Here is an 11,222-nt window from a genome sequence, read left to right on the forward strand (position 1 = left end):
TTCCAGCCAGTTCTAGTTTGCTTTCTATTGCTGTGATAAATACCATGACCAAAAGCAACACTTGGAAGCACACACTTACTGGATTGTTCTCTTTGGCTTGTCCAGCTTTCTCTTTAGACAACTCAGGTCCACTTGCCCTGGAGTAATGTCATCTATGCTAGGCCCTCCCATGTTAGTCATCAAGAAAATGCCCCCACAGACTTGCCTACATGCCAATATATTTCCTTAATTTTAAGTTATTTTATTTTATGTTATTGCATGTGTGTGAGTGTTTTGCCCTCTACAGAACGATCTTTTGAAGACATTTCTCAGTTGAGCATGGACCCTAGCTTATGTCAAGCTGACAAGTTAAAAACAAAATAAAACAAAAACTAAACAGTACATGATGTTGTAAAAATATAAAAAATAAAAAAGGTATGGATGTCTTTTACCTCGCTAGGTCTGGCACTGCAGTGCCACCAAGATATCTGCTAGATATCTTGGAAGAAACACATCTCAACTCTGCCACAGTGGCTCAATGTCTCCAGTCGCCACATACTTTCCTATACTCAAACTGTCACATAAAGAGACAGGAGGGGGAGAGAAGCCAAGAGACAATAATGGAGGCTGACACTAAGATTCCGCTCTCTGTATTTACAGGTTGTTATTAATGTACTTAAGGGATGGATGTTACTGGGCTTTGTATGTTTAGGTGGGCAATTATATCTTATCAATTGGATCTAAGGTTACTGTGTTGTGTGTTCTCTCATGTAGCAATTTAAGTGTAATGGAGTGTTGGGCGGCTGGAGACACTGGGCCACTGCCGAGGAGTTGGGATGTGTTTCCGCCAAGATATCTAGCAGATATCTTGGGGCACTGCAGTGCTGGACCTAGCAAAGTAAAAGACATCCATACCTCTTATTATTTTTTATATTTTTACAACAACAAGTACGCAGCTCTTTAAGCAATTGCTGTTCATTTGCTAGACCCTAGGAATTACCTTCACAATCCCTGTTGTTCACTCTACTAGCAGCTTTTCCATAAAGACCTTTTGGCTTACATTAGCCAAAACTGCCTTCTTGTACTTTGCAAATACTGATGTAGATGTCCCATTTTGACCACACAAAGAGGCTCTGTAGCCATGTGTGACCTGTTTCACCATTTCAGGTGGCTGGTACCAGAGTTAGGAAAAGGTGTACCCGAGACTTAGTCAATAGCAGTCATTACAACCTTCTCAGGCAAACAGCTCCAACACAGGGAGCATTTCTATGTAATGTGTACAGAAGCAATGTTCTCAGGCGTCTATGTTCTTCTCTGTGGCAACAGAGAAGGCAGAGGATGGGTTTTATAAAACACTCTCTGGCTTTATTGACTATACATCTTCCATGGCCTCCCTATAGTTCAGTCCCTAAATGAACTCATAGAAACACAGCCCCAGATCACCCTGGCCCACCAGAACTAAGATGGCCCTGCTAAGGTCAAGAGACAGGAAGAAATAGATGCAGTTCAGGTGACAGTGTAATTGACACACAGCTGCCCAGACACTACACTGACCTCAAGTCACGCAGCTGCTTTGAAAACATGCCGTTCAGATTCTATCCCAGGGAACAGCACTGACAGTAGGGGAGGAGAGCAAGTGTGTTGACAGATTTTTAAGATCTGTAAGTCAGGCCCAACTCTGGGTGTAGACCAGATGGTGTCCTTCTTCCTTCTGGATAGGCTCCATGTAGCAAATGGGAACACTGGCTCCACAGCTGCCTAGGTCGGTCTCATTTATCCAAAGTGCTCACGTGATTGCGTAACAAATCCCACCAATTTGTCATCTGCTTATCCCAAACGTAAAAGCCAATCATTTCCTTAGGACTGTTGACAAATGAAGCTACTGTTGGCATAAAGTATAAAACATAATTAGGTCCTATTAATGTTTTCTGGATGCTAATTTGGACTGAGACCCATGCAAAGCTCTTCCCAAGAATATTACTAGTGTCTGTGCTTTACAGAGGAGGCAGCTGGTTACCAGATAGGCAAACTCACATGTCACAATCACACTGATGATACCCAAAAGGCACAATGCTGAAGCTGTAAGCAATTATGCTTATGCCTACCTTTCAACCCTGACTCTAGAAACTACCAAGTCCAAAACTGTGGAGGGGGGCAAAGATTTTGCTTAGCATGTTGAGGCCTTGTTTATAGTCACCACCACACAGACACAAACACACATATACACATTGATAGTAATACTCCTAACACTCACTGATAGCCTGGTTTCTTCTCATCCGCCCTGTTGGCTCATCACTGAGGGGTCAGTTTCTTCTTGGGGAGCAAGAAGACTAAAGCACTCACTGGTGTCCATACTCATATTCAAAATGGAAAGAGAGAAAATTCTCCTTTCTTAGAATGTCCTATCAAACTCCTCTTCTAATCCAATAATAGTAACTGGGGACCCTATGATTGCTATTTTTGGTTGTCATTTTTTTTCTTTGTTCTGCTATTAAATGTGCATTGGTGTTTTGCGTGCATGTATGTCTGTGTGAAGATGCCAGATTCCCTGGAACTAGACAGCTCCAGCTGCTGTGTGGGTGCTTGGGAATTGAACTGCAGTCCTATGGAAGATCAGTCAGTACTCTTTTTTTTTTTTTAAACTTGAGTATTTCTTATATACATTTCGAGTGTTATTCTCTTTCCCAGTTTCCGGGCAAACATCCCCCTCCCCCCTCCCCTTCCTTATGGGTGTTCCCCTCCCAACCCTCCCCCCATTGCCGCCCTCCCCCCAACAGTCTAGTTCACTGGGGGTTCAGTCTTAGCAGGACCCAGGGCTTCCCCTTCCACTGGTGCTCTTACTAGGATATTCATTGCTACCTATGAGGTCAGAGTCCAGGGTCAGTCCATGTATAGTCTTTAGGTAGTGGCTTAGTCCCTGGAAGCTCTGGTTGCTTGGCATTGTTGTACATATGGGGTCTCGAGCCCCTTCAAGCTCTTCCAGTTCTTTCTCTGATTCCTTCAACGGGGGTCCTGTTCTCAGTTCAGAGGTTTGCTGCTGGCATTCGCCTCTGTATTTGCTGTATTCTGGCTGTGTCTCTCAGGAGCGATCTACATCCGGCTCCTGTCGGCCTGCACTTCTTTGCTTCATCCATCTTGTCTAATTGGGTGGCTGTATATGTATGGGCCACATGTGGGGCAGACTCTGAATGGGTGTTCCTTCAGTCTCTGTTTTAATCTTTGCCTCTCTATTCCCTGCCAAGGGTATTCTTGTTCCCCTTTTAAAGAAGGAGTGAAGCATTCACATTTTGATCATCCGTCTTGAGTTTCATTTGTTCTAGGCATCTAGGGTAATTCAAGCATTTGGGCTAATAGCCACTTATCAATGAGTGCATACCATGTATGTCTTTCTGTGATTGGGTTAGCTCACTCAGGATGATATTTTCCAGTTCCAACCATTTGCCTACGAATTTCAGTCAGTACTCTTAACTGACCCTCTCGCCAGCCCTTTTGACTACATCTGGAATTAATTGAAACCCAAACAAAGAATTTTTTTCCATAAACCTTTTTCTTTCTTCCCTTTTCTTTTTGCTTTCTCTTTTTATTTTCTGCTTCTGCTGCTGCTGCTGTTTCTCCTCCTCCTCCTTCTTCTTTTTTTGACAGGGTTTCACTGGGAAGCCTCCGACGTCCTGGAACTTGCTCTGCAGACTAGACTGGCCTCGAATTCACAGAAATCTGTCTGCCTCTGCTTCCTTGTGCCACCACCATTTGACTGGGATGATCCACTTTAATGTGGATCACACCTGCTGGCAGCCTATATACAGAGCATGAAAGAAGGAAGCTCTTCCTCTTTGCCTTATCTAGCCTTTGCTAGAAAGTTCATTTCTTCCCTAGCATTAGAGCCTACTTCTGGTATATACTGAAGACCAGATGAGATATTCAGCTTCACAGACTGAGCGACTACTGGATTCTCAGACCTTCTGCTCATAGGCAGCCTTTGTTGGACTAGCTGAACCACACAGGGGGTGTGATGGTTTATATGTGCTTTGTCCAGGGAATGGCACTTTTAGAAAGTGTGAGCCTGTTGGAGTAGGTGTGTCACTGTGGGTCTGGGTTTTAAGACCCTCATCCTAGCTGCCTGGAAGTGAATATTCTGCTGGCAATCTTCAGATGAAGATGCAGAACCTTCAGCTCTGCCTGCATCCTGCCTGCCTAGATGCTGCCATGCTCCCATCTTGATAATGGACTGAACCTCTGAACCTGTAAGCCAGTCTTATAAGAGATTCCTTGGTCATGGTGTCTGTTCACAGCAGTAAACCCCTAAGACACACATTGGTGCCAGGGACTGGAGTAGTGCAGTGATAGGCCTGACCATGCTTTAATGCTTCTGTGAAAACCACCACCTGTGGTGTTACAAAATCTATTGTTATGGTATTCCACACAGTATTGTTTCTGACCAAGGAACTCATTTCACAACCAGAGAAGTGCACCAATGAGCCCACAATCATGGAATCCACTGGTTTTATCATGTTCCCCACCATCCTGAAGTAGGTCTGATAGAAAGATGGAGTGGCCTTTTGAAGACAGTTACAGCGCCAATTAAGTGACAGAAGCTTGGAGGGCTGGGGCAGGGTTCTTCAGAAGGCAGTATATGTCTTGAATCAGCGTTCAATATATAGTACCGTTTCTCCCATAGCCAGGATCTATGGGTCCAGGAATCAAGGGGTGGAAAAGGGATTAGTTCCACTTACTATCTTAGTTAGGGTTTTACTAAGGCCACATGCAGAAACGAAGATTATAAAGTAATATGAACGCTTCTGTTTTATTTTGTTAAGAACACATTTGTGTAGATATTTGTGCTTTCTTCCCATTTTTTCCAATTTCTTTAACAATAATTGGTATAAGTTGAGATACTAAAAGAATGTTCCCAAGGGCCATGGACCTATTTTAAATTTACAAATGTGTTTGTGATTATACGAGGAATAGTTATATCATGTTAGGTGCATTTATGACCTGGTTATTGCTTCACTTGGACATGAGATATTAGTTGTGTCAAGTTGACAAGGGGTGGACTGTAATGGTTATTCCAGGTTGTCAACTTGGCTATATCTGGAATGAACTACAATCCAGAATTGTGGGAGGCTGGATGACACAAGTTTCTGACCTAGATCTTGGCATAGTGGCCATGAAAAGCTTAGGCCCAAGCAAGGTAGTACATGCCTTTACTCCCAGGAGACTGAGGCAAGGAGATCTCTGAGCTCAAGGTCAGCCTGGGACCAAGCAAATTCCAGATCCACACACCTTTAATCTGGGCCGCACCTTCTACTGGAGACATCCATAAGGATATCGGAAGAAGGAAGATTCAGTCTTCACCTGCTTGCACTTACTTGTTAGAACCTACTTCTACAGGAGGACCAGCTGAAACAACTAGCCTCCTGGGACTGAGCAACTACTTGATTCTTGGACTTCCCATCCACAGCTGCCCATTGTACTACAGGCTGTAAATAATCACAGTAAATTCCCTCATTATAGAGAGACATTTCATAAGTTCTGTGACTCCAAAGAACCCTGACTAATATGGGGGTTATGAGGTAGTAGGGAAAGAGAGACAGAGGAGAGAGAGATTTTTCATTCTATTCCCCAGAGAACCTTGACTAATACTCTCAACCGTGACAGTGCTCAGTCCCTTAGAATCAGAGGTATTTCTAATCTCAAATTCAAGGGCTATTGAAAGAATAAAGGTCTAGTTCTCTCTCAAGAAGAGTCCTTGGACCTATCACTGTTTTAAGCCCAGGTTTACAGAGCATTTTTGTGTAACTACTGCTCCAAAGGCACTTATTCATCCTCAAAACTCAGCCTCCAACTTATTTCTTTAAATAATGAAAACTTGTCACACTTAACTCCAGTGGGAAGTAACCTATATTGAACAGGCATTCTGGTTTCTTAACTCTAAAAGCAAATGCCCCCTTAGTAACATGAGCAAAAGGAGCCAAGAGGTTGCTAACAAAATACAGATTAAAGTACTTAATTGAACGTAGCCACTTCCAAAGGCTCTCCTAGCGGGGCAGATGACGCAGAGTCGGGTCTTAGGAAAGTTAGCCTTTTGGGTTTTGTTACGCGCGGCAGTTCCCCAAGTTCCTATGTGAAATGGCTCCATTCTTTCGCTAAGCATCTAGACTGCTCCAGATTAACCAAACTGCGGCGCCTTAAATGAGGTGGAACTGCGCCGCAGCTGGAGCCTGTAGGGAACTCAATTTGCACCGCACTGAAAGTAAACTACCATTATTTCTCTCCTCGTCCGCGTCTTCGACCTCAATTCTTTTCACTTGACTAAAATTTGTTATTTCTTTTAAGTTCATCTGCATGCCGACTCTAAGTAGTTTTACCTTAGAAAGGGTGCGCTCAGCTAAGATGTTTGACCACAAGGACTTCCACAGACTCTCTCAGACTTAGCCTTCACTCGGATTCCTACACGGGCATCTATGTGCTTGCTGGGTTCAGTCCAGAGCCTTACTGAAGCCATGTTGCTGTCTCCCTAGATATGGTCAACCAGTGAAGCTCCACGTTGAAGCTCCACGAGTCTCCACAGGATATAAAGCCAAGACAGACAGGAGAGGAGCCAGATGCAGCAGCGGGACACTTCTCACCAACCAAACCTTCCACAGCTAAGCGCGCTAACTCCACCTCCTCCACGCCGTCCAATCAGAGCTCGCTCAATCGGATCTTTTGGGCTCGCGCCTACCCCGGAAGCCACCCTGATTTTGCAGCCACACTTGGGCGGGGCCAGTCTTTCTACTGGCTCCCGTAGCTGCCCGTCGCGGGGAGGCGGGAGCCGGCAGGAACCGAGACGCTAGCGCCTGCGCAGAGTGAGGCTCGCGGCGCGCGGGAAGCTGCTACCGGCGCCTAACCGTTCCCCGCCTCCTGGACGTCGGCTCTTCAGGCGGAGCCTCTAGGAGGAAGAGGAGAACAAGAGAGAAACTCTTCTGGCCCGGGACCGCGGCCCGGGCGGGACCCGGGGCCGAGTCGCCTAGGCGACGTTGACCGAGACCGAGCAGGTAAGTGGGCGCTCCTGCCTGGCTGTGCTCCGGCCGTCGGACAACGCCGCGGTACCAGGGACCTCTTCCCTTCTCTTAGACTCAATAAGACATGGGTGTTGTCCTTTCCCCCACGTGGTGTCTCTGCAGCCTGTGCAGAACAGTGGCGGTGAGTTTGCCATACTTGGAGGAGAGCAGCAGTTTGGGGATGTAAGAAGCGACTCAAAGCTGGAAATGAGGCCCGGGGCACGGCTGCCGTTTCTAGGGTCCAGCTCCAGCTCCAGGAGACTACAGTGTGAACCACGGCAGTGGAGCATCTTTCTGGCTCTCGCTCTACAATGTTTCTGTCTTACTGCTTTTTCCTGAAATGAGAAAGATGACTGGGATCTGTGTGTAGCTGAGGACCAGAAATGGGGGTGATCATCTTTGGGGGGCGTGACCAATGTTAGACCGTGTTTGGATGAAGCATCGTGGCCTAAAGAAGCGGAGATGAGGTGGTTGGACAGAGAAATATGGTTACCTGGGAGAACATTGCTAAGCCAGCATCCCTAGAGCTGTTTTTATATAGAACTGCTTTAAAAAATCCTGGAACTTAGTGAGCATGGCGCCGACTCCCTTGCTTTCCTAGAATGAAGCATCCAAGATCGTAACCTCTTTTTGTAAGTTGTTACATTGATTTGTGCAATGATGATTGAAGGAATGTACCTAAAATGCTAAGCAAATAGCACTTCAGATTGATTGTTGAGTCTGAGGACCTTGGAGAGAGCAATATCAAGCTGGTCAGAGTTCATCTATAGGACCAGCTTTGCTCTGTGTGGAATCATCGTTCATAAACTGATAGTTGTAAAAAAGAAAAGTTGGACCAGGCATGGTCCTGCACCATTATTTCCAGCACCAGAGGCAGAGGCAGGCAGATCTCTGAGTTGAAGGCCAGCCTGGTCTACATAGACGTGCCAGAAATATATAAGAGACCCTGTCTCAAAATAATAAAGGCTCTTGAAATGGAATTTTTAAAAAAAAGTGTTCCCAACTTAGTTGTAAGCTTACTCTGTAGAGACCTGTTTCTGAAAATTGGAAAATAATATAAATTACTTGTGTCCAATATTTTCATTAATATTGGTCAGTACTGGGTTCTTTCAAGTGGAACTTTTTAATCATAGGAAAAATTAACAGCCATACCTGTTATGAAAAAACAAACATGCTGCTTATGTGTTGGAACTTTCATCTGAACTATGGTATTTCAGATTCTCCCTGAGAATCTGTTCATTCTAGAGCCTTCTGCTATGGTGTCATGGCCCCTCTGGTCTTACATGGTGGGCATTAATGCTGAAGAGGTAAATTTAGTCGGTCTTGGGTTTACTTATAGGAATTGTAACCACTGTCCTCCACTCCCCTAAGAAATATGCTGTTCCCTGCATCTTTTGGGTCCTTGTTGTGTTAGTTCGTGGTAGTTTTTTTCCTGGAAGGGCATCTGCTCTCCCTCTGATACACTTTATTGGGTCAGTAATCACTCATCCCTTCAGCAGGAGCCACTGGTTTTACTAAGATTAGCCACACCCTGGTTGCCTGGGGACAATCACACCTCTCCAAGCTTTCAGGAAAGAGCAGTCTTTAGGTATCAAATGTACTCTAATAAAAATGGATTATTTTAAAACTCTTTGTAAGTTGAACATATCAGACTTTTTTTTTTAGATTAAGTTTACTATTTATCACACACTGCCCAGAAGCCTGTCTCAGCTTCTCCAGTGTTTCCCACCACTCTTGGCTTAAACTTCCTAACTCAGTGCTAGATGTGCACTGTCTAGTTTCATTTTTGTTCTTTTTTTTTTTTTTTGAAGATGAAACAGGATTAGAAAGATTAATAGGCAACCATTCCTGATCTGTATGCCTTTGATCCTGGGTGTGTGTGTGTGTGTGTGTGTGTGTGTGTGTGTGTGTGTGTGTGTATCATGATCCTGCCTTTAAAATAAATAGGCAAGAGTCTGAGCCTGAAGTCATCTGCCTTTAATATGCAAATGTTATCTATGGAAAAAATAGGGTTGGGAACTAGATGGGTCAGTAGCTAAAGGTGCTTGCTGTCAAACCTACCGACCTGAGTTTTTGACTCCTAGGACCCACATGGGGTAGGCAGAGAGGACTTTTGCCTGGTCACCTTTGACTTTCAATGAGCCATGGCATGTACCAAACTGACATGCACACAAATACTATTTTAAAAATTAAAACTTGAAAGAAAACTTTGGCCAGAGCAGAATAGATTTGATATTCACTTGTGTTCACTTTACCTTTGCTGTCCTACAGTCACTGGATCCCTAAGGAGGCGGCATTCTGGCAGAGGCCTCTGGCAGCAGACCCAGAGATGGCATCAGTAGATTTCAAGACCTATGTGGACCAGGCCTGCAGAGCTGCAGAGGAATTTGTCAACGTCTACTACACTACTATGGATAATCGGCGGCGGCTGCTGTCTCGCCTGTACATGGGCACGGCCACTTTAGTATGGAATGGAAATGCCGTTTCGGGACAAGAATCCTTGAGTGAGTTTTTTGAGATGTTGCCTTCCAGTGAGTTCCAAATCAACGTGGTAGACTGCCAGCCTGTTCATGATGAAGCTACGCCAAGCCAGACCACGGTCCTTGTGGTCATCTGTGGAACAGTGAAATTTGAGGGCAACAAACAGCGGGACTTCAACCAGAACTTCATCCTGACTGCTCAGGCGTCACCCAGTAACACAGTGTGGAAGATAGCGAGTGACTGCTTCCGCTTCCAGGACTGGGCCAGCTAGTGGGGGTGACAAAGGCAGCTTGGCTTTAGCCAAGCTCTGCAGAGAAATGCCAGTCTCAAATCTCAGGACGTGGAGAACACTAGTTCATTTTTGTTGTCACAGCAGCACTGCAAACTGGATGTTCGACTCCTAGAAACCCCTTTCCTGGTTATATACTGGTTTGTCATAGTTGCCTTTTAAAAGTAGTAAACTTTCTATTTTTCTACTTACTCAGTAGAGAACCTGTTTCTGGAAATTGACAAATAAATATGCTGCTTCTCTGCCTAATATGTCTAAATCTTGAGATGTGTGGAGGTGTGTAAAAATCAGAAAACATGAGGAAGCATCTATAGAGGTGGGAGGCTGAGCTCCTACCACAGTGTGAACTTGGGGAATCCAGAACTAGGGGAGTGGGGGGGTAGGCAGGGCAGCCCTATTCATATTGGAATCCTTGAAACATTGGGAATTACCTGTCCTGGGTCCACCCTTAATGTGTGGTGTGTACATAAGCGTACATATGAATATATGTGTGTATGCACCTCACAGTTGGCTTTGCTCTTGACACCTGAGATGGCAGTTAGTGATAAATGGGAAGAGTTAGCTGACAGCTAAGTACTGCTCTACCAGAAGCTCTACCAAGGTTGGAGGGAGTGTCAGAAGCTATAACTACAAAAGATTCACCTAAAACTTTTTATGTCTTAGTTGTCATTTGATTTGACATATGATTAGATCTGACCAATGAAGCAGAAGTTGATGATTGAAATGGGGAATTTTGCATCAGTAAACCCTCACTTCTTTCTCTGGCTGCTAGACCAACTGGTCATGCCTTCAATTGGGGTTACAAGACAATTTGTCCTTGCCCTAGAGTTAGAATTCTCATGTAGTCCTCTAAGGTAGCCCTAGTCTACCTCTGATATCACCTATGTCTTGGCCTGTCACACCCATAAAATAACAGCTGCAAAGCCACATCTAGAGTGGTCAAACCAGTCCTACAGACTTGGTGAGAAGATGAGACTCAGACATTCAAGCGGTGATGCTATTAAAAATTATGAAATAACAATGAGATTTCCACCATGTTGAATTGACCAAGATCCTGGAACACTAAACATGGCCCCTTAGGAAGACACAGGGAAGAAGAGTAGAAGAAACAGTTTCTGAGTTTTAAATATCACACACTTGTCACCCAAAGGTGACCTTGATACATATGCCCTGGAGTCAAAAGAATTAAATTAGTTAAACTCTACCCTATTTGTCCAAAACAGCAAAAACAGAATTGTGTTGACCGCTAGGTTCCTGATTTCCTGCTTCTCTAGGAATGTTTGAATCTGAACTAACTTGGTTCTCAAGCTTTGCTCAATATCCATTCCACACCTCACCCTCATTTCTCTCCTGCTAGAGTCCTCCAATTCAACCTTTCTGCTCTCCCCCAAGTTCTTGTTCTTATACCCTGCCCTGTCAGGGTTCCCTCCACA

General features: G+C 44.7%; 1 protein-coding gene and 1 long non-coding RNA gene across 6 annotated transcripts in view; one reads left to right on the forward strand and one right to left on the reverse strand.

Annotated features, from left to right (window-relative positions):
- The window catches only part of LOC103691916 (uncharacterized), a 92,911-nt gene extending 90,941 nt beyond the window's left edge, over nucleotides 1–1,970 (reverse strand). For 3 of the 5 annotated variants that reach the window (XR_015684678.1, XR_015684679.1, XR_015684682.1), the window contains exon 1: nucleotides 1,534–1,970. This is a non-coding gene — a long non-coding RNA (uncharacterized LOC103691916). The remainder of the gene's footprint in view (nucleotides 1–1,533) is intronic. The other 2 variants (XR_015684680.1, XR_015684681.1) reach the window with 2 other exon arrangements.
- Nucleotides 1,971–6,907: 4,937 nt separating this feature from the next.
- Nxt1 (nuclear transport factor 2-like export factor 1) lies at nucleotides 6,908–10,038 on the forward strand. The gene is made up of 2 exons (NM_001106521.2): nucleotides 6,908–7,013; nucleotides 9,291–10,038. Exon 2 carries the CDS (start codon nucleotides 9,349–9,351, stop codon nucleotides 9,769–9,771), a length of 423 nt encoding a protein of 140 aa, NP_001099991.1. The 5' UTR covers nucleotides 6,908–7,013; nucleotides 9,291–9,348; the 3' UTR covers nucleotides 9,772–10,038.
- The last annotated feature ends 1,184 nt before the right edge of the window (nucleotides 10,039–11,222 follow it).

This window comes from Rattus norvegicus, chromosome 3, assembly GCF_021556685.1.
Source record: "Rattus norvegicus strain SHRSP/BbbUtx chromosome 3, alternate assembly SHRSP_T2T, whole genome shotgun sequence".
Classification (NCBI taxonomy): Eukaryota; Metazoa; Chordata; class Mammalia; order Rodentia; family Muridae; genus Rattus; species Rattus norvegicus.

What these genes read in the sequence shown, in the direction of transcription:
- Nxt1 (NM_001106521.2), top strand. Translation starts at nt 9,349, where the DNA reads ATGGCATCAGTAGATTTCAAGACCTATGTGGACCAGGCCTGCAGAGCT.